The 27436-nt window shown below is 39.1% G+C and overlaps 1 protein-coding gene across 3 annotated transcripts; it reads right to left on the bottom strand.

Moving 5' to 3' along the window:
* Nucleotides 1-49: 49 nt before the first annotated feature.
* On the bottom strand, nucleotides 50-26767 carry RUNDC3A (RUN domain containing 3A). 3 transcript variants are annotated; one of them, XM_081933311.1, is made up of 11 exons: nucleotides 26622-26767; nucleotides 20425-20549; nucleotides 17015-17100; nucleotides 13765-13850; nucleotides 10587-10676; nucleotides 10246-10326; nucleotides 9442-9607; nucleotides 7148-7305; nucleotides 6785-6949; nucleotides 5170-5276; nucleotides 50-3834 (listed from the first exon to the last, which is right to left on the bottom strand). In XM_081933311.1, exons 1-11 carry the CDS (start codon nucleotides 26726-26728, stop codon nucleotides 3692-3694), a joined length of 1314 nt encoding a protein of 437 aa, XP_081789437.1. In that variant the 5' UTR covers nucleotides 26729-26767; the 3' UTR covers nucleotides 50-3691. The 3 variants fall into 3 exon arrangements, with proteins under 3 accessions (XP_081789437.1, XP_081789436.1, XP_081789435.1); XM_081933310.1 differs by having other exon boundaries at nucleotides 6785-6922; nucleotides 16967-17100; XM_081933309.1 differs by having other exon boundaries at nucleotides 16967-17100.
* Nucleotides 26768-27436: the final 669 nt, after the last annotated feature.

Raw genomic sequence — 27436 nt, forward strand, 5'->3', positions numbered from 1 at the left:
ATCACTGTTTTTGGGATCTTTTGATCGTGCTCTTGGAATTTAGGAAGAACACTGAAATATCATTTTCTGGTGCTATCTGAAATCTTGGAATGACATACTCAAAAAAACACAGATTATAAGTTTAAAGAACAAAATACATGATTGGAATTGATGTATGAACACAATAAAACTATAAATAATTTGATGGGATGTAGAAAAATATAGTGAATCATTTTGAAATAATCAAATTTAGTGAGAATGCCCTATTTCCAGTACTTAATTACTTTTGCTTAAATTTTCTTAATACTTTTTTGTTTTTTTATTCCATAAGGCAGGGGTCAGCAAACTGCGGCTCTGGAGCTGCATGTGGCTCTTTCCTCCCTCTGCTGCGGCTCCGTCACCAGTCGGTGCCACAATTTTGAGAGGCACTTCCAGTGGAGGGGGGGGAGCACAGTGCACCAGGAGAAGACTCTATGGCAAGGGGAGGGTTTTCCAGTTGTCTCCACAATTGATAGGGCTTTCGGTTATGACAGGTAGAGGAAAAAGTACGTCGTGCTAGAAGGAGACTCTATGGTGGGGGAACTGAACTTCCGGTCAGCTCCAGAATTGAACAGGGGGCTTCCGTTAGGACCTTTGTGGCTCCCGGTGTTTTCTGTGGGAAACGGGCCCACATGGCTCTTTGAGTGTTTAAGTTTGCCGACCCTTGCCATAAGGGAATAGCATGATTGGTAAATTATTTTTAAAAAATCAGGCAGTGTCATCCATCTCAATTCAGTAATGTTCCCTGTACTCTCTAGGACCAAAAAAATGGCACGCACACTGCCATGTGGCCTCTGGCAACAAAAAGTATGTTTTCAATCTTTAAAACTCTTATCTAGTGGGAACCGCCATGATCGAAGGGATGGATTTGATTCCCAAATAAAATGCTGGTTTTTTGTATTGTTTTGTCTCACTCTAATAGGCTAATTCACTAGATTTACCCATAAATATATTTAATTGTACGAACAAAAAGAGGAAACTTGGTTTCAGCGGATGAGTTTGCAAAACATGGTAGGCCAGGCTAAATTGGAGTTTGGTTTAATATAAGATGTAAACTCAACTGTTGTGTCAGTGTGTTGGACAAACCAGGCCACAATGTGAATTTCTTTTTGTCATTTGTGAACAAGTTTGGTGCATTATGTATATGTAGATCATATGCAATACCAGCAGTAAATCATTAGGTCTCTAATAGTGGTGTTTCAGCAAACTGAAACCTTCCTTCTGACCACTGTGCAAGCTGTTAAATTTTGAGCACCCCAAATACAATAGTTGCTGCACAAGAGGCCAGTAGATGAGACCACTGGCATGACAGGAATGCAAAGAAATGGATACAATAGCATTATTAATATATTAGAAGATAAAGAGAATGCAAATAAGAAATGTTTTAAGATGTAAAATATATAGTCGATAAGGAAGAAGTTATTTTGAATGTATCTAATTTTCTGTTGCTCTATAGTTCATATTTTCCAGATGGTAGAATCTGATGGTGGATAGTTTGAGATATGATACAATACATTCCTTTTAGCTTCTGTATGGCTTTCTTTACTCTTAAACATTTTAATGACTTTTCCTCACCCAATAAGCAGATCATTACTGCTGGGCCATGAACCTTTCTTTTAATCCAGTTTTGGTTTTGAGAGCTGGTAGTGTATATTGGTTGGCTAAGACTAAAAGATTCTCAGCCTCTGGACTTCAGAAACACAGAAGATAAGCCCCTAGTATGAGTTGAATTTATTTTAACAGCCATATGAAATCTTATATGACACGGTGATCGCAGGTGTTGTATTGCTGCTCCTGTCGTATATAGTGAGCCACAGAAGATTTACATACCCTGTTTCCTTGAAAATAAGACCTCCCCGGATAATAGGCCCAATCGGGCTTTTGAGTGCATGCACTAAAATAAGCCCTCCCCCAAAAATAAGCCTTCCCTGAAAACATTGCAACACAGCAGCAGCCATGAGATGAACATGCTTGCCGCCTCCTGCACCTCAAAAATAATAAGACCTCCCCGAAAATAAGGCCAAGTGCTTATTTTGGGAGGCAAAAGAAAAGAAGACCCTGTCTTATTTTCGGGAAAACACGGTAGTCTAAATACTAGGAAATGTTGCACTGGGATAAGATTCTCCTAAATAACATTGGCAATATTGGCAGCAATGGGAAACTATTGAGTTTTGTACATCCACCATCAGCTTATCAATCGGTCTTAAGCAATTCCCCATTCTTTCAGCAATATGCAGATAATGGCTCATGAGAAAATGTATGAAGCTAAAAACAGTAGAGTTTTCCTGGTTCAATTGAGCCAGTGTTCTAAACATACACAAACCATAAGTAGCAACATAGGCTAAATTTGCAGTGCTCATAAGCATAGCCAGTTTATCTCTTCAGTACTCTAAATGGGAGGAATAAGAATTCCCTCACCACCCACATAAGACATAACAAAGTTTTTCAGCTATGGCTTTGAAATTTTGACAATACTGTCATTACTACAAGGTTATGGGAAGACGCTCTTCCCTTTTGTGTTACACATAACCATCGAGACATGTGTCTACTCGGAGGGAAGAATGGGAAGACTAAGTGACTTGTCCCATTCTTGACACAGTTGGTCACTGTTGAAATTGTTAGTGACTGCAGAATTTAAAAACCCACCCTGAATTTGTTACTAGAAAATAACATCAGTAAGCATTGTCTGCCAACTCCTTAATTTGATTTAATGTCTGTTTGTTCTAACAATCGCACTAGGTGGTACCAGTCAGTTTCTCAGTTCTGGTGAGTGATGATCTTGATTTATCCTGGGGTAGATTCTTGATGTTTGTCTTGCTGCTTCAGAACTATGGCACAGATCAAAAGTCAAGATATAAATATTGGTTCTTCTTCAACTTCCAGTGTTCTATCCCTATAGCAGAAAGTTCCAATGGGGTAGCAACATGCAGGAGAAACATGTTGGAAGTAGACTCATTCAATAGTGGCAGGACCAAGGAAGACACAAAAATGATTCTTGTGCTGAAAAGTTATCCAGGAATCTGAAGCTGCCTTGAATCCCCTTTCTGTAATACGATTAACCAAAACAGATCCTGCATTTGTCTTTGAATTGTGGCAGTGGGCTTAAGATAGGTAACAAATTATCTCCCTTCCCACAATTAAGTCTTAAAATGCTGTTTTCAGGAACACAACCACAGAGCATTCACTTCAATGAAAGGGGACAGATATAGGACCAGGCAATTTCCTTGTCCATTGTGCAAATCTTCACATTGAACGATGTGCAGCAGATTTCAACTTGTAGGGATCTTTCTTTCTGCCTCTGGCAATAGACATTTAGAGGGTTTTTTTCTTAAATGTTGTTTTGCAGACGCAGCCACCTTTTGGCAATCTCAACCATATATAATATACATTACATATATACAGCATCATGTTACAAAAGCACTTTTTCTTGCCAATCCTTCCATTTTTTGACAAAGGGGGTGCTTTCTCTTTTTTTTCTCTCTGCTCCCAATTTAAGGAAGAAAGTCTGGGTTTCTAAGAATATTTTGATGAGGAAGCAGACACATTGCCCTTTTGCATTAAGCTGGATAAATGGTTCCGTTGCCCTCCCCACCTGCTGAAATCAAGCCAAAGGGGCTTGACTCAAGATGTTTTGTCCGCCCAAAATCTCCTTCATAGACATTTATAAGATGTCTCAGCTGGGGCTATGAGCAGGGCTAGGCTCTGTGCTATCGCTCACCAGACACTCATTGGATTTTAGGCTAGCTAAAGACTTGCAGCTAGGCAGAGAGGCCAAAGATCCACAGAGGCCCAACATTGATGGAGTTGGGTCCTTTCCTGCAAAGAGAAGAAGAGAGGGAGGGCTTTAAAATGAATGTAGACCACCTCTGAGAACATGGCTGGCCTATATTCCAACAAGGGGTATAACAGCTAGATTAAAAGATAAAACTTCCCCTGTGTGTTGAATTTCTACTTTGGCTTACAAAAGAAATCTATTGATAACTTTTGAAGAGTCTAGGGCTGCGTATGGCAGGCACCTAGCACCACCTTCAATAATTTATTAATACATTATTAATAACTCATCAATAAAAGTTCATCAACTTTATTGAAAGATTAAAAATGTAGAGCTTAATCCAAAAAAAAAAAAACCCAGCAGTTGTAACTTGAAAAACTAATTACACATTTGTTTTAGAGAGATAGAAACAGAAGGCTGGCATTGCATAAGACGGATGTCCATGTTACTTGAAGACTGAGCGTGCAGAACAGAATTATGATCCTGCAAAGAAGCCAGTCTTCTGTATGTTATTGTCATGAGTGTGCCTCTTGATTGAGAAAAGACAAATTTCAAGACAAATAATGGCAGATAATTTCATCTTGGCATCAATTTGAAACTATATATACTATGTCCAATGTTTTGTCCTGAACATCAGCTTAAAGTAATTCTAATGTCTTAATAATTCAAACAACAAACAATTGTTTTAAGCATAAAATATAAACGGCTATTGAATTCTTAATATATTCATGGTAGTTTGAATAGAATTACATAATATGTATTGGAAAGTCAACTGGAACAAGGGAAACCCAAAGGGAAATAGAACAACAAAGCCTATTTTTGCTTTATTTCTAGATGTGAAGTCACTAAAAGCTCTGTAGACAAAGCTTAATGGGAAATTGAACTTCCGGTTTGTGAGGAACCACTGTTATTAATTATTGGAATTATTTCTTTCTTGAAACTAATAACTTTTGCATACATTATGCAGAAAACAGGAAGTGTGATTTCATAGTTTCAGCTTGATTTGAGCCAAGAATCTGTTTCTTGTGTAACATACTTGCCTTGGAAAATATTAATTATGGGACTCTAAAAATTTTCAGAATTGTCTTATCAGGGAGATGGGTGGCCTATAAATTTAATAAATATCCTTTGTGGGAGCCAGCATTCACATACATAGAAAGGAAAAGAAAATGAAGGGCAAAGGGCGTGATAAGCTGTGGCATGTCTTATTTTTTAAAAAGTAAGCCCTTTTGGGGTTTAACAAATACTAAACCACAAATGGTGGAACAGGGCAATATGGTTGGGTTCAGAAAACATTAAGCCAAATGAAATGACCCAAGGGCTTTGAGTGATGTACAACTCCAATCTCAGATACTTCCCAAGACCATGCATACTCTTACCCAGTGGCCCCCAAGGCTCCCCTTCATGTTTCCCTTCACCCATCCGTTGTGAATCAGAACTCAAGCTTATTTCCGTGGAGAGTTGATCTGTGCTCATGAAGCTGTGCCTGGACAAAAGAAAAAAAGAAAGAATTGGAAGACATCTCTGAACTAAATCCCAGAATGTGTACATATCCAGTCTGGTATTATGATGATAACTGTTGAGATCTGCTTCCTCTTCTGTCCTACCTAACTTCATTTTAATATATAAATGATAGAAATAGTGAGTGGCTACAAACCACTGCTTTGTCTGAAAGTGACCATCTATCCAGAAAAAAAAAAGGAAGGTGAATGTCGGACGGCTACCTGGAAGCATCTTCACTTTGATATTTTTTTGCAATGGATGGTTTATAATTGACCTTGGTCATGCCCATCACATGAGCCATGTTTAAAGGGCTCATAACTTGGTTTCATAATTCCAAAGGCACCTCTGCCAAGATTTGAAATAGAAAGACTTGAGCAAACTGCCAGAAAAACATCCCATGGCTATATAATTCTGATGTGTACAGGAGGCCCATCTTAAAACAAGGCAACCTATGTAGCTACTGAAGTCAGACAGCTAGACAGTTTTTCAGGCAGACTTTCAGTGACTTTTTAGCAACAATGCACCTATGGTTTGTGATTGCCCACCTCTGGCATGTTTTATTTCTTCACCAGTTTTTTAACCTTAAAAATAAAATCCAAAATGCCTGCATATGTAGATGCTGCGGCTTTGAGTTCCTCGTGTCACAGTGGCTATACTGATTGCACCAGTGAGGCTAAAACCAATTTAGTTGTATACTTGATTGACAATAAAGGCTATACTATACACCACCTTCTCTGGATAATCCTTGAATATTATTATTCTCCATTGATTCCCTTCTTTTTATTCTTGAACTCACTCTTCTTTTGCTCAGCCAATTCTAATATTGGGTGGTTACAAAATTTTCCCAATGGGGAATAATTCATACTATTTTGCCAAATATAAAGTCAAGACAGCAAACAAGCTTCTTTTTCAGCATTGGTCAGAATCAGACAGAGTAGGTCAGTGTGGTACCTATTTCTTCATGTGGCAGGATTGCCAAAAGAAACCTGTTTCCATGAATAAAATGTTTCCTAGATAATGAAGATCCACTCTAAATTAGGTGGTGGCCTTAATCCTTTTCCAAGAACATCAAAGTTTGATGCTTTCATTCTGAAAAAGGATAAATTTTCTGCTTCTCTTTAAAAACAGATTGGCTATTTTTAGTAAGGCAAATTGAAACCAGAGTAAAGTTAGAAGGGATTTATTATGGTTCAATTATTTGCTTAAGTTGACCTAGACTGAGCAAATAGAGAATTAGATGTGGAACAAATTCTTTAGTGGAAAGATGCTACTCAAGTTCTGGGGCTTGTGAAGGGTTGTGATAAGCAAGTTAGTGATGAAAATGGAAATGGGGGGAAAGATTATTTTTCATAAATGTTAAACTTATTGAAAAGTGTAAAACTTATTTCTTGTCTTGAAATGGAGGAAACATGCACCACAGATTTTCAGCAATTGTGCTAAGAATGCAAGAGATCTTAGAGAAAAGGTTACATCTTTTAGACACACACTGACCTCCTGAATATCTTGGCTTCTGCGTGGATTTCATTACCGTTCAGAGTACCCAAAGAGGGCCACTGGTTCACCAAGGGTGCGGACATCTCCTTGGAGAGTTGGACAAACTGGCTGTTGTCTGAAGGAATGAGGCCCGTCCTGAGGGCAGAGCAGGAGGAGGGAAATCTGATTGAGGAGGAGGGAATGCAACCTGTCAGCTCAAGGCAAGGAACCAGGGAAAAGCACTGTGTCCACCCCCCCCCCTTGACTCAGAATCCAGTTTTAACAAACCTTAGACCCCCCAGTCTCACAGGACAAGGAGAAATGGATTCCATTTGGGCCTATTTATTACTGGCAAGGAGAGTATGTGGGGTTGGGTCTTACAGCTGTTCTTGCAGTTCCAGAATGATCGCTTCCAATTCCCGTTTCTCTAACTGATTCTGCACCTTCACCTCTTCCAGCCTTAACTTCAGGCGTTTGTTCTCTGCCTCCAGATCCTTGAGTTGTGACTCTCTCAACCGAACCAGCTCTTCTAGGTAGCCCTTGGACACAGCAAATGAGGGGGAAAGGGAGAAAAATTAATTCCTATGCAGTAATACAATGAAATTGCCACAAAATTAATGGATTATTGGAATAAACTGCAAAAACAGCCAATAAGCAAGAATTTTTAAAAAATGACTCTTGTCCATGAACTGCTAACCCCTTTTTTAGACTAGTATGTAATAACCTTCAAAAGTTGTATTATGCTGGATCATGGGGAAAGCTAGGGAGTTCCAGAAAAACATCTACTGCTTCATTGACTATGCTAAAGCCTTTGATTGTGTGGATCACAACAAATTGTAGCAAGTTCTTAAAGAGATAGGAGTATCACACCATCTTATTTGTCTCTTGAGGAACCTATAAGCGGGTCAAGAAGAAACAGTAAGAACTGGACACAACCATTGATTGGTTCAAAATTGGGAAAGGAGTCTGGCAAGGCTGTATACTCCCTATTTAACATATATGCAGAGCACTCATGAGAAAGGCGGGGCTAGATGAATCAAAAGTTGGAATTAGGATTGCTGGGAGAAATATCAACAACCTCAGATATGCAAATACCACTACTCTAATGGCAGAAAGTGAAGAGAAACTAAAGAACTATGGCAAATCTAGACAGCATACTAAAAAGCGAGACATCACCCTGCCAACAAAAGTGCATATAGTCAAGGCTATGGTTTTCCCAGTTGCAATGTATGGCTGTGAAAGTTGGACCATAAAAAAGGCTGAGTGCCAAAGAATTGAGGCCTTTGAACTATGATGCTGGAGAAGACTCCTGCGAGTCCCTTGTCTGCAAGTGATCAAACCGATCAGTTCCGGAGGACACCAAACCTGACTGCTCTTTAGAAGGCCAGATCCTGAAAATGAGACTCAAATACTTTGTCCACCTAATGAGAAGGAAGGACTCACTGGAGAAGAGCCTAATTGTGGGAAAGATTGAGTGCAAAAGAAGAATGGAACGACAGAGAATGAGGTGGCTGGATGGAGTCACTTAAGCAGTAGGCGTGAGCTTAAATGGACTCCAGAGGATGGTAGAGGACTGGAAGGCCTGGAGGAACGTTGTCCATGGGATCACGATGGGTCAGACATGACTTCGCAACTAACAACAATAAAAGTTGTTTTAGGACTGAACTCTCTAGCATATCAAAACTAGTAGTAATAAATCAATAAACCAACAGGTAGCTAAAAATCTTAGCAGGTATAAGCCTCTCGAAAGCAAATTAAAAATATTGCACCAAAATATATGTTTTCTATACCAGGTAATCTTTAAAAAGGACATTTCAAAGTTCTGCATTTCAAATGCAGAAGATTGTTCCCCTTTGTGTTTTTGACAAAGGGAAGCATAAAGAAGAACTTCTGAGGGAAATGGTGCGTCTTTAGGGCATACAATAGAAGATATGAAATGATTTAAAGCCTGGCAAAAAGTATTTTGTGGAGTTAGTTATAATCAAAGCTTTAGAACAGCCTTCCCCAACCTGTTGTTCTTTGGATGTATTCCTTGAGGGGGATGGGGAGGAAACCAAACATATACTAAGAATTGTCTGGCTGGTAAGGTAATCAATATACTTTAATTAACCCCTGGTAACTTACTCTGAACAGATAACTATCTTAGCCTATTGCAAAATTTCCTATAATCTGGCGATTTCCAATTATATTGGACTACATTTTTTATGTCACCAAACATTGCCCATAATCCAATACATTTGAAGTCACCAATTCAGAGGAACCCCACCACCTGATTTTTCTGAATGGGAAGTTCCTTCCCCAATACAAATACCACCTTGAGAGCAAAGATTTTCCATATGTACAGTCATGTAGAAATCCCTCTCCGTGTCTACTCTGCATCCATTAGCTCTTTCCCAAGGAAGTTTTATTTAGATCTATTAAATTCTCATCCCCGTCTGCAAAATCTTCCTTCGATTTTTTTTTACTTCAGAAAGCTGATTTAGAAGTCCTGTGGAGCACAAGAGGGACTCCTTTGTCAGTTGTCTCCCTCTAAGGCTAGAGCACTATTTCTAAATCTCGTTTCAATCTGAGATGTGCAACCGTGAACATTTCCATGCCTTTTGAGATATTTTGCTTTTATGCCAGATGTAGATTTGACCCTCAGAGCCTTATGCTCATGCTTGAACTCCAGGTACCTTTTGTGCATAGACGATGCGAAACTTCTGCTCTATCTTGCGCCATTTAATGTACCAGCTGTCTTCTGCAGTCACTAATGGTAAGTAAGGGTGGTCAGGAGAGCTCTCTTCACTGGTACTGCTCTCCAGGCTGTGCCGGTCCTCTTCATCACTTAGGTAATCATAACTAGAGAGATTGAAGTTTACTGCAAAAAAGCGACTGAAATGGGATGCACAATTGCATACTAGAGTCTTCCATGTCCATCTCAGGTTTACAGACAGCAGCACTATATTTTAGTGATCCTAATAAGAATGAATTGAGGAGCTTCTACAGGTTTTTTTCAAAGAATATCTTGTTTACCTGTCCGACATAGATATATCTAATCATTTCAAGTCCCAAGAATGCCATTGTGAAAACTTCCATTAAAAAAAAACAACCTACAAAAAGAACGTTAATGCATTCTATTCTACCTGTTCTGCTATTTATTTATCTTCACGGGAACAGTTATTTTTGTTAATATGCAGGGATAATTTGTTCCCTGTCATCCTATGCAAATTTATGATCAGAAGGGATATAATTAATTTTGCCACCTCAGTACCTTCTCCAATTATGATGATGATGATGACCCAATCTGTCTTACATGTGGAGCCAGTTTAGAATGTGTTACTTTTTTTTTTAATGGGAGGCACCCCTTTAAATTAAACATGCATCTCTTCAACTCTGAACAATCAAGTTTACATTTCTAGCCTTGGAGAACCTTCTGCCATCCTGCTCTGTAGCCTAATCCTAATGACACACAAGGCAACATTAGGAAAGCACATTACCTCTGTGTAAACTTCAGATAGGGAGTATAGTCGATAACCACTGGTGTCTTACCATCCATAATTTCCCCTTTGAGGCAGAAACTGTAAAACAAACCAAGATTGGATTTAGTTATTTAAAGATCCCTCTCTCTCGAGTACCTACCATAGATAGTTTAGGGCAGTATCACAATTCTAATATCAGTTGGGCACACGTATCGCCACAATATTGTTTATTTAATTTTATGTGCAAAGGCAATCAAATGTAGTTCATTCAATAGGTATGTCATGGAAAATACAATGCTTACCCAAAGTAACAGTGCTCATCCAGACAAAAATGTTTATTTTTGAGGGCATCAATGTACCTGAAGTCTATAGCACTGAGACCAATCAGCATTCCTGTAAGGACAGTCGATTCTTCTCGTAGCATTATTGCTCCATCATCATAAAATCTCCTACAGAAGAAGGGGTGAGGAAAGAGAGACGTTCTTGATTAAATAAATAAGGGTAAATGTGGTAAAAGATATGGGAGTTGTTATCCCATATCTCCCACCATGCTATTACAGGTAGTCTTCAACTTACAACCACAACTGAGCCCAAAATTTCTGCTGCTAAGTGTGACAGAGGTTAAGTGAATTTTGGCCCATTTTGGTTAGGTGAGTCACTGCAGTTGTTAAATTAGCAACATGGTTGTTAAGTGAACATGGCTTCCCCATTGACTTTGCTTGTCGGAGGTTTGCAAAAGGGGTTCATACAATCCCAGGACACTGCAACTATCATAAAGTTGAGTCAGTTCCCAAGCATCTGAATTTTGATCATGTAAGTATGTGGATGGCTATAAGTGTGAAAAATGGACATAAGTCGCTTTTTTTCAGTGCCTTTGTAATTTTGAGAGGCCATTAAATGAACTGTTGTTAAGTCGAAGACTATCTGTATTACAAATATGGAAAAAAAATGGCTAGATTTACATACTTCTCCTTTAGAATAGAAAGGAATACACACAATGCATATGGACAGATAGAATAAGGTCATCCAATAACAAAACTATTTATAAAATATTACTTTATTGAAATAATGCCTACCATTGCCTCCACCTTGCTTTTCACAGGAAACAACTCTTATTTGTTTGTTTGTTTGTTTGTTTGTTTATTGGATTTATATGCCACCCTTCTCCCAAAGAACTCAGGGCGGCGTACAACATTAAAAAAAACACATATTACAAAAGTTAAAAAGAAATTAGATAGAGTATCCAAAAACAAACCCAATTAATATTAACAACAACACTTTAAAAATTAGATTAAAATTAACAATTATATGAATCATTTATTTTATTTTGTTCAGGCCAGGCCGGCTTGCTGGAAAAGCCAACTTTTTAGGGCGCGTCAGAAGGATCGGAGGTCGGGGATTATGCGAAGCTCCGGGGAAAGCTCATTCCAGAGGGAATTTACTTTTATTCTTTTCTGGACAGTTGGGCACTTCTTAAATAAGTCCCCTAGCCACAGCAGCCCACTATTTTATATTTCAAGAAAAACATGGAGACAATATAGATTCCCAGACACATTCTTAAAGATGAAGCCAAAAGCAGATGCTTTCTGTTGTGGCCTGTCAGCAGAGCTGGCAGCAGATTCGGACAGTGAGGAGGTTGGGGGGGAACATGGGCCAAATCTGGGGAAGGCTCTAATGAAGGCTCTGTGTCAGAGGCAGAGAGGGGGCCAGAGCCATATGCCAGTAATCAGCTGCCTTCAGAGTCAGACATTAGTGAGGCAGACAATCAGCGGGAGCTTGTCCCCGGTGTGTGCATGCATAGAGTTGCCAGACAAAGGAAACAGCTTAAGAACAGGGATCAACTTGGGAGCAAGGCCACAGGTGGAAGATGAGTGGCCCCTCCCAGAGGAAATAAAAGAGGAGCAAAAGGGGAGTCGAGTTTGCAGAAGACAATTAGTTAGCTTAATTGGCTCGTGACTTTCCGAGACTCCTTGCCAGGTTTTGCAGATAACAGCTTGGCAGCTCTCTATGCCAGATAAGGTCTCTGACTGTAAATCCTCCCTTAAAAGACTTTGCTGGATGTGAATCAGCAGAATTTACAGTAAATTAATAAAAGGGGTTTTTGTCGGGACCAGGAGTTTGCTTCATGCTCTCGGGAAGCCTCGGTCAGAACACTTTCCTTGGCAGCCTGACATCTGCAATCAAAAAACTAAAAACATCAAAGCCATCCAAAAATTCTGTATATGCACTTTATATAAATCTGTATAACACATTTAGGCCCCAAAACCCATTTAGTCAACAATTTGAACATAAGACATTTTTGCATCATAGAGGCAAAGCATTAGGCACTGTTTTCTCTGTATATGATGTCAGCATTCAAGCAATTCAAAAACTAGGCTAGTGCCAAATATTGCACTATAAGAGCCTCTTGCCCATTTAAAGGTAAAGGTAATGGTTCTCCCTCACATTCATGCTAGTTGTTTCCGGCTCTAGGGATGGTGCTCATCTCCATTTCAAAGCCGAAGAGCCAGCGCTGTCCGAAAACATCTCTGTGGTCATGTGGCCAGCATGACTAAATGCTGAGGGCACATGGAGCGCTGTTACCTTCCCACCAAAGTGGTCCCTATTTTTCTACTTGCATTTTTTACGTGTTTTTGCTAGGTTGGCAGAGGCTGGGACAAGTAACTTGACCTCACCCGTTATGCGGCACTAGGGATTCGAATCACTGAATTGCCGACCTTTCTGATCAACAAGCTCAGAGTCTTAGCCACTGAGCTACTGCATCCTTTTTAGGCTTAGAATTTAAGATGCACCGATTCCCAGAAAAGTTGAGAGTAATTGTCTTGCACTTGCAGAATACAAGTTCATTTATGACTACTATATATTGCAGAAGAAAAATAACAGCAGAATTGTTTTATACCGAGTACAAGATTTCCAAACTTGTGTCCACTTTTTGAGATTTTGAAATGTCTAATTACATGCATCTAAGTTTACACTGTATTTACATTTATGAGCTTGGGACGGGTTTTTTCCTTCCTATTTGATAGGATGTGTAAGCCTATATGAGCTCCTCCGTATAGTTGTAATTTTGGTTGGGAAAGTAACTGGGGAGTTGGGCTGCAGACCTACTTGATCAGATGAAAATGGAGCAAAGGAAAAGGGGGTGACTATTTGGTGGAAAAGGGGCACAGTGGCTCAGTGGCTAAGACCCTGAGCTTGTTGATCAGAAAGGTTGGCAATTCGGCGGTTTGAATCCCTAGCACTGTGAACAGAGTGAGCTCCCGTTATTTGTCCCAGCTTCTGCCAACCTAACAGTTCAAAAGCTTGTAAAAATACAAGTAGAAAATAGGAAGCACCTTTGGGGGGGAAGGTTACAGCATTCCATGCGCCTTCAGTGTTTAGTCATGCCGGCCACATAACCACGGAGATGTCTTCGAACAGCCCTGGCTCTTCAGCTTTGAAACAGAGATGAGCACTGCCCCCTAGAGTCAGGAACGACTAGCACATATGTGTGAGGGGAACCTTTACCTTATTTGGTGGAAGCGCAGATGTTCTTACCTGGTTGTTCTAGTATCCCGAAGTGCTGTTGCAATATACTCAGACATGCGCTTCTCCATCAGGGCCACACGAATCCATGCCCGGCCCTAAAACAGAAAGTTTGCTAGAACAGGCAGCACTACAAAAATTGTTCATTGTAAATGAACAGAGACTAACTCAACACAAGATTCTGACCAATGCTGAAAAAGATTTATATCTATTTCAAACCGAATCTGTACACAAAGTAAAGATAGCTAGGAAAAATCTAAGGAAAGCGGGATAACAGCCAAATAAAGGTTCCTATTGTGACATTAAGTAACTTAAACCACTGCTGTTTCCTAATACATACCTTTTTTAAAGTCAGTATGTCTCACTCCTCAACTTATGACCATTTGTTTAATGGCTATTGAAAGTTACGACGGTGCTGAAAGATGTGAGTTACAACCAATTCTTATGCATTCTCACAGTTTGCATCTTCACAGTCACATAATCAAAATTTGAACACTTGGCAACTTGCACACACGTATATACACACACACACACGTATCAGTGTCCTGAAGTCATGTGATTCCATTTACAACATTCCCAAGGGTATGTGTGTGTTTCTGACAAACAAAGTCAATGGCGGAAGCCAGATTCCCTTAATAACCACAGCAAAAGCGGTCATAAAATTGGGCACAACTCATTTAATGACTATATTGCTTAGCAAATATAGGACATTTTGTTCCCAGTTGTCATACAAAATTGTAACTTTCCTGTTTTTATAGAACTGATTTTTTGACAAGTTATATTTAAAGGTAATAGGTTCTCCTCTTCTCTCTCTCTTCTTCTTCTACCCAGCTTTTTCTCAAATGGACCAGCAGCCACAGAAAGAAATTTCAGAAAGCCATGGCGCCTCTCCATCATTTCCCCAGAATGCTGGTATGCAGGATGATTGCACAATGAAGCCAGCTGACTTCTCTCCCTCTGGAATTTGGTTTCACAGAATTGACTCCCTTTGAGCTAAAAGTTTTGGAAAGTTGAAGAAGAAGGAAATCCAGCCCTTGATCTCACTACATGCCCACTCAGAAATAAGACTGAGAACAAATAGGATTGAGGAGAAAAAAAGAGACGAGATCTCTCCATTCTCAGCCACCTACTGTTTTAGCAGGGAATGTAGGGAAAAGCGAACAAATGGGTTCCTCTTTCTTGATCTGGTGATTTAAAAAAGTTTTTGGTTGGCCTTTTGTTCTCTTCCCACATGCTACGCCTGATGTGTGGGGCCAGGAGGCTCTGCAACATACAACATACCTCCAAACTGTACATATTTAATATTTAATATTTAATTTTTTATTGTATTTTTGTGATATTCTCTATGGACTGTACACCGCCCCGAGTCCCTTCTGGGAGAGGGGGCGGTTTAGAAGCACAAATAAATTGAAATTGAAATTGAAATAGGCCCTTTTATCTTTCTTTTCTTGAGTTGCAGTGGAGCCAATACGTTTACTCCTCACACCTCAGTGTTGGCTAAGGAAGGGAACAAAGAGACTCAATTTATCCTACTTTAAAAAATTCCCCAAGGCTATAGTGAGGGTGGGAGTGGTATTTATGTGTATATCAACAACAATAAGAATACCCACAAGGTGGATGCTGCACAATTAAGGCTCTACCACTGTGGTGTTTTGATCATGGGTATGGGATGACAATCATCATGTTGACTTTTCCTACCTCCCAGCATATGTTTATGAGTGTCAGTGTGCCATCCTGGAGGATGCCCTAGGCAGAAATCTCAATTATGACAGAACATTTAGGCCTTAAACTTTTATGCTCATTTTCTTACAACAGTATATTGTAGCTCTGCCATAAATAAATATAAATGACGAAGAACCCACACAAGGTATTGATGTTTGCCTTATTATTTTTGCCTTAGCTGGAAGCAGATTCTTCACCAGTTCTCCATATCAAAACAACTAGTTAATCCCACAGTATAGATGTCATTCTCAGAAAAAATGCTGCTCACTGCATCTGTTTCCAGATGCAATGTGTGTTCAAATCAATGACTCGTGGGAATCTGAAGCCATGATTTTCAACAAGAGGAGATAATTCACACAGTGGTGTTTCTGTTGGTCACAAGTAGCCAACAGAAACATATATAAATTCAGGAAACTTACCTGAATAAACTCAAAGGTAGTTGATAAGTCACTGTAGACATAACATATTCAAATAAAACAATGAGTTACTAAAATTAATAAAAAATTAAATTTTATCTCTCTGATTTGAAAAGTGAGTTCCTTAACTCTCAATCTTAAACTTCATTGGTAATAAAGAGTGAGCAATTCAACCATTGAAGTTTGCAATTAGTAATAAGAGTGAGCATCAAATAAATCTGGTGGAAAATTAAATAAGAGATAAAAGCTTCCATGTCATCTGTTGGAAAGCAATACAGTACAGCAGTACAAATTAATTAAAGACAAAACCCCATTGACCTGATTTTTACCTGTTTTTTAAAGATTCTTCCCAGCTATCTTTATCCTATAATTCAGATTCACATCAAATGCAGGTATATCAAATATTGTGGACAACAGAATTCCTTTCTAAATGTTTGATTTATAGCTATGTCTCAGACAGAAAATTACCACAAACTGAACATTGTGAAATGATTTTGAAAAGTAGGACTAATATCAAACATAACACAAGAGAAAGTAATGTGTCCAACTTTAAAAAGAAATTAGAGTACTTTTTCTGTTCAAGTATTTCCATTAACCATGTGGCTCTTTCAATTTTGTGAAACACAATGTATACCAACAATATTGACTACCAAATTTTGCTACGTCCTGGAGCAATGTAGCACAGATAAATGCTTCCATTTTTAAAAACCATCTTTAAAACTCTTATTACTTTTCTTCCTGCTTCTGCTATCTGCATATATAGTCAGATGCACAGCTGCAGGGAAGGTAAGCTGGGTTAAGGGCAGGCCCAAAGAATTTTGTCAAGTGATGTAAAAGTCAAGATTCTTTCCAACACCATCCCACATATAGAAATAAACTGGCAATTGACTAGCAACCTCCATAGTATCAAAAGGCAACGTGTTAGGAGGTAGGGCAGGCTGTATAGCATGAACAGCTTCACACACCTGGCTGTCATTCACAGCCCCCAGCATCTATTGCTTGAAGTGGCCACTTAGCTATATGTAATGGCAGTGTCGGCCCAACAGGGCTTCCCTCAGTCCCTGAGATCTTCTGACCTTAGCCCTGGAGGAGCTTATGTTTTCCATGTTTTCAATACTACTGACGCAGTTATTTGGGACTTTGTTGCATGCCAGGCGGATGTAATCCCAGAAGCCACGTTGTCCATCAGAGCTAAACCAACTGGCAGGACCTAGGAGGAAGCAGGGAGGGAAGGAGGGGAAAGACTTGTAGTGCACTGCAGACAATACCGATCAATAATGAATGGCTGTCTATTAGCTGCTACTTGCTAAGGAATCTAATCATAAATCTATAATAGATGCATATTAACATTTTTATGTATATACATTGCTTCTTCATCCCTAGTGTATTAAAACTTTTTATATCTAGTCTAGTCAATGACCAATATAAAGTACTTTGACCAAATTCCTTTATCAAAGTTCACCAGAAAACAGGTCTCTCTCTCTCTCTCTCTAATGGTAGATCTCAGGGTGTATAGGGTACATCACAGAAGTGAGTACATCCCCTCACATTTTGTAAATAGTTAAGTATATTTTTTAATGTGACAACACTGAAAAAATGACACCTGGCTACAATGTAGTGAGCATACAGCTTGTAAAACAGTGTAAATGTGCTGTCCCCTCAAAATAATGCAACACACAGCCATTAATGTCTAAATTGCTGGCAACAAAAGTGAGTACACCCCTAAGTGGTAATGTCCAAATGGGGCCCAAGTTCCCTCCCTGGTGCCATGTGACTCGTTAGTTTTACAAGGTCTCAGGTGTGAAGGGGGAGCAGGTGTGTTAAATTTAGTGTCATCGCTCTCACTCTCTCATACTGGTCACTGGAAGTTCAACATGGCACCTCGTGGCAATGAACTCTGAAAAAACGAATTGTTGCTCAACATAAAGATGGGCCAGGGCTAGGCCAAAAGAAGATGGCCAAGACCCTGAACCTGAGCTGCAGCACCTGTGGCCAAGACCACACAGTGGTTTAACAGGACAGATCCCACTCAGAACAGGTGGGATGTTGCCATGGTTGACCAAAGAAGTTGAGTGCCTGTGCTAAGCGTCATATCCAGTGGTTGGCTTTGGGAAATAGATGTTTGAGTGCTACCAGCATTTCTGCGGAGGTTGAAAGGATGGGGGGGGTGTCAGCCTGTCATTGCTCAGACCATATGCCACACACTGCATCCCATTGGTCTGCAGGGCTGTCATCCCAGAAGGAAGGCTCTTCTAAAGAAGATGCACAAGAAAGCCCACAAACGGTTTGCTGCAGACAAGCAAACTAAGGACGTGGTCTTATGGAACTATGTCCTGTGGTCCGATGAGACCAAGACAAACTTATTTGGTTCAGATGTTGTCAAGCGTGTGTGGCAGCAACCAGGTGAGGAGTACAAAGACAAGAGTGCCTATAGTCAAGCATGGTGGTGCAAATGTCATGGTCTGGAGCTGCATGAGTGCTGCCTGGTGACCTACAGTTCATTGAGGGAACCATGAATGCCAACATGTACTGTGACATACTGAAGCAGAGCATGATCCCCTCCCTTCGGACTGGGCCACAGGGTAGTATTACAACATGACAACGATCCCAAACACACCTCCACCACAACCACTGCCTTGTTAAAGAAGCTGAGGGTAAAGGTGATGGACTGGCCAAGCATATCTCCAGACCTAAACCCTATTAAACATCTATGGGGCATCCTGAAATGGAGGTGAAGGTCTCTAACATCCACCAGTTCTGTGACGTTGTCATGGAGGAGTGGAAGAGGTCTCCAGTGGCAACCTGTGAAGCTCTGGTGAACTCCATGCCCAAGAGGGTTAAGGCAATCCTGAAAAATAATGGTGGCTACACAAAATATTGACACTTTTGGCCCCATTTGGACATTTTCACTTAGAGGTGTACTCACTTTTGTTGCCAGCAGGTTAGACATTAATGTCTCTGTGTTGCGTTATTTTGAGGGGACAGCACATTTACACTGATATACAAGCTGTATACTCACTACTTTACATTGTAGCCAAGTGTCATTTTTTTTAGTGTTGTCACATTAAAAGATATACTTAAATATTTACAAAATGTGAGGGAGTGTACTCACTTCTGTGATATACACAACAGGAATCACAGAACAATTCCATTGCTTGCTAAAAAAAATACAGCACATATATAGCATCATAACAATTTGGGATGGATGGGAGTGGAAATCTGTATCAATGTCAAAATCACTACTTAATCCTTAATTCTACTTAATGTACTTAATTCTAATTATATATCAGATATTATTTAGAAGGTGGATTTTGAAATTGCATCAGAAAACACGGTTAGTCCCACATCCATTATTATACATGATACTGCCTGTCATACCTTGGGAAGACCCAGGGAAGAGAAAGAGAGCAAGGCAGGCGATAATTTTCATAAGGTGCCTACTCAGACATATCCTTTTCTCACTTTTTACAGGGCTCCCATCACCAACTGCCTTTGCAGAAAGAAGTGTATAGAACAGTTTTAGTTCTTTAAAAAAAATAAAACTATTTGTTTTTATTTGCATGTAAGCATTTATATCTTGCCTTTATTTTGTACAATTCAGGATAGAGTATATAAAGTTACCCAACCAGCTTTCATGCCTGTAGAGGATAAGATTTTAGCCTTTTAGTTTCTAGTTCAGCATCTTATTCAAAGAATTGTGTTTTGGGAAGACACAAATAATAGAAACAGCCTGTTTGCTTAGGCTCTAAAATACTTGTTGAAGCCCTAAGACAACAATATTTCCTGGTTGATCCTAATGGTGATCAGTATTTGATCAATATATATCAATATATGACACAGAGCTATGAATGGATATAACTTTTGGTTTGATTCCGAAGGGTTTTATTTATATTTTTAGACCCTTCCATCCATCCATCCAATTCAATGTTTATTTCTTGACAATCACCATCTCTTAACATAATTTCTTTAGTCTTTCAGAAAGCAATAATTCTGATCTATATATTATAGATTGGATTGATAAGAGTGACCCTGAAGCAAACAGAGTTATCTGCTTACCAATCAGAAGGATAAAATATTATATTGCACGGAAACATAATCCAGGTTTAAGGCATGAAGGCCTGGAGGAGCATACACCAAGTGTATGCTGAGTTATAATGAGGGATATGGAGATCAACCATTATTTTATCAAACCATTGTTTTTAAAAGATATTTAAGCTCAGTCTTCGGACATTCCTATTTCGGTATATTGACATCAGTAGGATTTATATTAAAAATTCCATTCTATGATTCTATTCTATGTAGGGTTTTAAAAAAATCTAATCTTATGTTGGATACATAAGGAATATAAAAGGGAATTCCTCTATTTTTAGCTCAACAATTTGCAGGCATCAGTCATGCATAGGCTAAGCAGCCATGCATGAAGTCAGCAGTTTTTGCTTAGCTCCACATATAAAATTTGCAGTGATGCAGATTAGGACCACCACCACCACCACCATCATCCTCTTCTTCCACAAGATACATTTATTTGACCTACCATGCTCCCCTTTGAAACGATGGCTGAGTATATGCTCTAAAATTGCAGCAAAGTTGACAAACTCTTCGGATGAATCATCAATGGGTTCTATCGTATATTTTTCCAATAAGGTCTTCACAGAGAATCTACAATTGAATGAAAAAAGGAAACAGCATAGAATTTAAACAGAAATGCTGTTTAAACAGAATTAAAAGGAAAAAGAAGCCAAACCACCAGATATATAGTAGCTTTTTTAAATTATTTGTAAAATATGAGCATAAGACAAAATTCTTCCTTTTCCACTATGGACTGAGCCATTGCTCATAAAGTAGCAGCAGAAAGCTTGGGCACAGCCTCAGCGTGGTAGCTTCTGACACTCATTATAGCCTGTTGTTCCCATGCTTCTTGCTCAGCAAATAAAAGCTTTTAGAAACATTTTTGCCTTCTCTGCCAAACCTGGTACTGTCAATGAACATCAGTCGGGTCTTCCACCATCAGAATCCTGTGATGAAATGTAGGTTTTGCATTTTAAAAATATCTGCCTTAATCACTGGTCATAAAAAAATCCTGCTATTTAGGAAATGGAGAGCTTGAGACTTCTATTGAGAATCCTGGGAGTAGAAGTGTTCAGATTAGTGAAAAATAACTTGGTCTACATAAGCACATGGGGTGGGGGGGAAGAGAGATCAATGGGTCAGGCTTCAGGTTCCGGAAGCTCATCCCTTTCCAAACTGGATTAATTTATCCTTTCCAGGAGAAATATCAACAACTTCAGATATGCAGTTGATACCACTCTAATGGCAAAAGTGAAGAGGAACTAAAGAGCCCCTTGATACAGGTGAAGAAGGAGAGTGCAAAAGTTGGCTTGAAACTCAATATTAGGAAAACTAAGATCATGGCATCTGGCTCTCTCAATTCCTGGGGAAGAAATGGAGGTAGTGACAGATTTTATTTTCCTGGGCTCCAAGATCACCACAGATGGGGACTACAGCCAAGAAATTAAAAGACACCGGGGAGTGTCCTGGGGAGGAAAGCTATGGCAAATCTAGACAGCATACTAAAAAGCAGAGACATCACCCTGCCAACAAAAGTGCATATAGTCAAGGCTATGGTTTTCCAAGTTGCAGTATATGGCTGTGAAAGTTGGACCATAAGGAAGGCTGAGTGCCAAAGAATTGAGGCCTTTGAACTATGGTGCTGGAGAAGACTCCTGCGAGTCCCTTGGACTGCAAGACGATCAAACTAGTCAGTCCGAGAGGAGATCAACCCTGACTGCTCTTTAGAAAGCCAGATCCTGAAGATAACACTCAAGTACTTTGGCCACCTAATGAGAAGGAAGGACTCATTGGAGGGCAAAAGAAGAAGGGGACGACAGAGAATGAGGTGGCTGAACGGAGTCACTGAAGCAGTAGGCATGAGCTTAAATGGACTCCAGAGGATGGTAGAAAATAAGAAGGCCTGGAGGAACATTGTCCATGGGGTCACGATGGGTTAGACATGACTTTGCAACTAACAACAACAACAACAACAAATGTAAGCTTTCTTATATTTACAGTATCTGCTTCTTTGTTTCTCCTCCTGTAAAATGAGGGCAATTTGGATTAACCCAACTTTTACCTGTCCTTATTTGGAACAAACATAATGATGATCATTTAAATGTGTTCTGGTACACTAATATATTATTACATTATTGCAAATGTATTATGTTTCAATAGTGTGGCTATTAAGCAAGCAACGAACAAACACCTGCCGGATTTTTATTCTAAGCAGCTTTGGGGAAATTATTGAACGGATTGTTATATCCAGTAATGACTTTAAGCAACAGAGCATTAAGGAATACTTAAAACTTTCTGGCATAGATCTGATGAGACTTATAGCAATATCTCTAACCAGATTTACACAAAAATAAGTATATCAATACTCCTTAAGCATTCCTTTGCAAATTAATATTGGGTGATTGATATCATATATAAATTAAATTGTAAATAGCTCCTGAGAGTAGCTGGTGCATTTCTGTATGATCCACTTCTCTGCCCATAATTCCTTTTGAGTTTTGCTGGATGCTGAGTAAGAGTGTAGCATCTGTGACTGGATTGGTCCCTCTTAAAAAATTACTCATCCTCAAAAGAGGCTGCCATTGGCATCTCTGCATGAATCACCTCTCCAGGCTGGCTTTCCACTAATTAGAAAACTTTTCCATGTCATTGAATGATAGTAATTAGGATTCTGTTAGTGCAGATCATTTCTATTTCTCCTTTTGTTAAAAGTAAACTCTTTTAAATTCAAATTGAAGCATGTGTACAAATAGCTCACATAGAGAATTCCTTAGCTTTCAGGAGTCTGAGAAACATACTTTTACTCAGTGTTTCACTGTTCAACATTTTACAATTTATATAACTTGTAATTAAAGTATATTGCATGTTGATGTATTTTGCTTCTGTTTGCATCTCAAACTGCATATGCTTATACAACACTAAATGCATTATGTAATTCATTAAACATTATAGTCTGTAAACAAATTTTGCAGCTACCTAGCCAGGTATTCAAGTATGAATTAGAAAATCAAGCTTAGGTTGTATACTGTTCATCAAAAGTTCACACAAAATAATGTGAATATCAGAAAAAAATCAGATCTCTGTAAAGCAAAGATGAACTCACAATGCTATAATGTATTTTGCCATTAAATATGCACCTGAAATTTGCCAGTTCTATCTAATAAAGGCTAATAGCAATTGATAATCCCAAAAATTTTGGAAACCTGAACATTCTTCTTGATTTTCATACCTTTAATTATTCCTTGGATTCAATTTGGCTGCTAACTTGATCTCCTAATTGGCTAAAAATCTAATATAAGCATATATATATATTCAGGACAGCTTGAAAGAAGCAAGTGTGTATAATAGTATGCCTGAAAAATCCATTGAAGTTGGCAGTTAATAAGACTCAATCAATCAATCAATCAATCAAGACTCCTGATTCAATCTTTATTTTTTTAAAAAAATTAAAAGCAATATAAATGATTACTTGATCTACTGACAGCTAACTTCCTGTGATGCATTTGGCATTAAACCCATTCAGAATGTCCCTTGTTATTTGCTTTTTGGCCTGTTTTGCAAAGCCTTTGCAACTTAATCTTTTGTTGTTGTTTTTGTATTGGTTTTTCATGATCTCCTACCCATGCTGTCGCTGCAATCCCTGAAAAAATATTCCTAAAAGTTCCATAAAAACATGAAATTGAAGCTAATTGAAAATATGATTTAAGTTATTCGAAATAAGCATCAGAGCTGTTTAAACCTTTAAAATGAGCTGCTTTGCATTGAAGCATGTGTGAAGCATCTGTTTTCTTATTAAAGAAGCTGTATCTTTTCGCAGGCTGTCGTGAAATTATTTGTACAGTCCAGACAAAAATGAGTGTTTTTATCTATCTCTAAACTTCTACATTCTGTACACTACTTGAAGATTGAAAATAATAAGCCCAGAATTATCTGACCAAATTCTCTTTAAAAGTCAATGTTGTCATTCTTCAGATACCAGCTAGTTAGATGCTCTTAGAGAAATGGTGATAGTGATATCTATCTACCCCTAGACACCCAGAATATATACTATTACCATATCCAAGTAGGTGAAGCATAATACTGTATTTTATCTTCAATGGTTAGGCTGAATTTGCTCGGAAAGTACCTTTCAGAATGTTGCTGAATGTTATCACTCGAGTATTTATCAAGTTTCTTAACATATACACCTATTTTTAAAAGTAAAATGAAGAGAAGGATGAATAGTGTTAACGAGTATCACAATTTCTCATTCCTGAATGCAGCATTCAAAATGTAGCCCAGTGAAAAATGAAGCAATTGCCTTTTCACAGAATTGACTCCCAAAGATCAGGAAAAAATAGTGAGCACATGTTCAAGATTCTCCACAAAGCCTGCCCCCTCCCCAAAGTACACTTTGTATATCAATATTCTTTCTGTGGTATTTTTATTATCAAGTATGTCTGTCATGTGAACATATAGAGAGAGAATTAGACATTAGCTAAAAGATGGCCTTATTTGAGTTCAATGGGACTACGGCCAATTTAAATATTTGCTGATAATGTTTGGATCTTATCAATCAAAATTACTTACCCTTTACTCTTTCTTCTAATTTATGTAAGCACTATATAAATTAAGAAAAAGAGAATGGGCAGAAAAAGCTTGTCCACATAAATGTTTCCTGTAGATTTTTTTTCTTCAGTGGAAACCATGAATACTTGTATTTAAAAACAGTGTGAGTAATATTGATTTACATCCATCACCCAGAGTTTATTTCCTCCTCCTAAGCTTAAAAGCCCTGATTATTGATATTTGCTTGTCTAAGAAAGATAGGTTATGATTTATATTTTAGTCAACAATTGTGCTGGCTGGAAATATTGGAAAGACAGTAGACTGGAAAAAGCTGCTCTCATCATTTTAGCTCCCCATTCTCTATCTTCTCCACTTTGACTCCTTTCGGAAAGTTAGAATGATCAACACTGCACTCAACTTTCAAAAAACAAAAGAATAATTGTGATTTTTTTTAAAAAAAAACATTCAATCCTAAAAATAAGTCTGTTAAGGTGAAGAGTACATCTTCCTTCACTTCATTGGGAAAAACAAAAAGTACAGAATATCATGGTTATTTTGTTGAATAAAAGATACAGGTTGCTTGGAGGCAGGCCATCCAATTCTGGCCAGTCCCAGGAAAGAAGAGACATGAAGCTTTGGTTGGCTCCAAGCTAGGATTGTCTACATTTATTTGTCATTCTGAGCAGTTGACTTTGTCAGACAAGCAGAGGTCACCTAGTCTCTGGTGTCAGATATACGAGTTCATCCTAATAGAAGAGGCCCTTTGTCTCTTCTGCTTTTATTTCCCAAACTGTTTTTTCTATTGTTATTATTTTAAGCAAGTGTACACCTGAATAAAAACATTAACCTTCCAAGAAAAGCTGCACCATCTTCTCCGTGCTTTAACAATGCTATTTTGATATAGGTTGAGGAAAGTAGAAACTAAATGTAGTCCTACTTTTTGCTCAATGCCTTTGTTGGAAAATGGAGATTGTTGCCATAGCAGCTGCCCGCTGGTCCTCCTTTTCTCCCGCTGTCCCTTCTACTGCTCTACAGTGATGTCACTTCCCAGATCTCATATCTCCCTAAATGGATGCCTATAGCATTCTTCTGTCAATATTGTTTCCAAGAGAGAGCATTCCTTTCCTTGAGAAAAAGAATGGGAAGGAATGAAAGGGATTCTAATATTGAAAGGGCCCCCTGGGATTTTCTGTTTCCTATTTCTTGCTTCTTCGTGGGATTCAATTCTAAAGGGCAGTAATTCAGTATAACAGCTAAGAATTACAGATAGCCTTTCTCTTGCCTCCCAGAATTTTCCATCTTGCACTGGAGCTGCAATTCCAGCTGCCAATCTGAAACTGTCTCAGCTAACTGATCAGTTTGTGAATGAAAATAAGGGTTTCCAGGCTGAAAATAGCTAGCATTAGGGTACAGTCAATATAGTTTATGGTATATTCCTTAAGTCTACTGGCCATGTGAGGAAACCTCCTAGGTTGTAAGAGTCTACTGATTTAATTAAGGATACATTTCTGGAAATCACAATTACTTTGAGTTTCAAATCCATAAATTGATATGCTAAAGCTTGATTCTGCAAACATAATGGAGGATGTGCTGGACGGAACCTCACATCATTCCCAATTAGCATGTCCATTGATTATGCTGAGTGGAGTGATGTATAGTGTGGTCCATCTTCTGCCTTGGAACTGTACACCACCATTGTTATTCCCCCCCTCTTTTTTTTACTTTCAATGTGCTTTTCTGCCCAATTTAGTCTGCCCTCTTAGATCTCCTGAATTGTAATCTACCTGATTGTTTTTTTCCATCACTCAATATAATATTTTCACCTTTTAACTTTTTTACCTCTACCCCTATAGCACTGAATATCCATACTACCTGTGTGAAATGTATGTGAAACATTGTGTAAGCTTAGCCATTTCCAGGCTTTTTCTTTTTTTAAAAAAATGTTTAAACATAAAATTAAAATATTGAGAAATGGCACCTTTCATTTCTACCTTGCCCACTAACCTGGCCTTCCTCCCACTTTTATCTTAGGGAACATGCCTAAGAATGAATACTCTTTTATTCATTCTGCTTACATTCCCCCTCCCCTACCCCCACAATGAAAGAGCCTCTTACCTGCAGACTGTAATCAGATTTTTCCTTTCTACTGAGATGTTCCTGGAAGAGGTTTTCTTGGAGGACAACCCCAGCGCCATAGTGGACCGGATACAATGTGATTCCATCCAGGGGAAAGATGCTCTCAATAGCCCTGGTGGTGTCACTGCTACCTCTTCCTCCTCCTCCTCTTCTTCCTCCTCCTCCTCCTCCCCACCCCCTCCCCTCCCCCTTCCTCTTCTCCCTATTTTCCCCCAGAAAACAAGGCGTTGGGTCAACCTCCCCCAAGAGCGGATGGCTCTGAAATATCTCCCTCCTCTCTCTCTTCCCCAAATTAGCTCCAGCCCCCTTCTTGGATGGTTCGGGAGGGAAAAGGCAGCAAAAGCCGGACGAATGGCGACAGGGGAGGGAAGGTCGGGAGGAGCTCTCCTTGGTGCTGATGGAAAGCGGGGTCGTCCTCCGCCTCCTCTTCCTCCTCCTCCACAGAGGAAACCAGCCCCTTCGCCAATGACGTGATGCCCGAAGATGGGAACAGTCGGCGCCGGCGGAGAAGCCAGGAACGGGAAGGAGGAGAGGCGGCGCCTCCCTTGTCAGTGTTTTCCAGTCATTTTATGCAGACATTTCAGCCACGCACAGAGCTCTTCCGCCATACGTCTCCTACATTTAGGGACTATGCTGGGTTTGTTTGCTGCTTTCACTGCAAACAATCTCAATTTTGCAAGAATTAAAATCAACATAAACTGAGATATTTTCTCACCTGAAGTTGTTAGACAAAAGGATCGATTCACACTTTGCCCTCCTGGCAGGGATTCGCATGGGATAAAATTGACAAGTGT

Source organism: Natrix helvetica (genome assembly GCF_964273705.1).
Source record: "Natrix helvetica genome assembly, chromosome: Z".
Lineage (NCBI taxonomy): Eukaryota > Metazoa > Chordata > Lepidosauria > Squamata > Natricidae > Natrix > Natrix helvetica.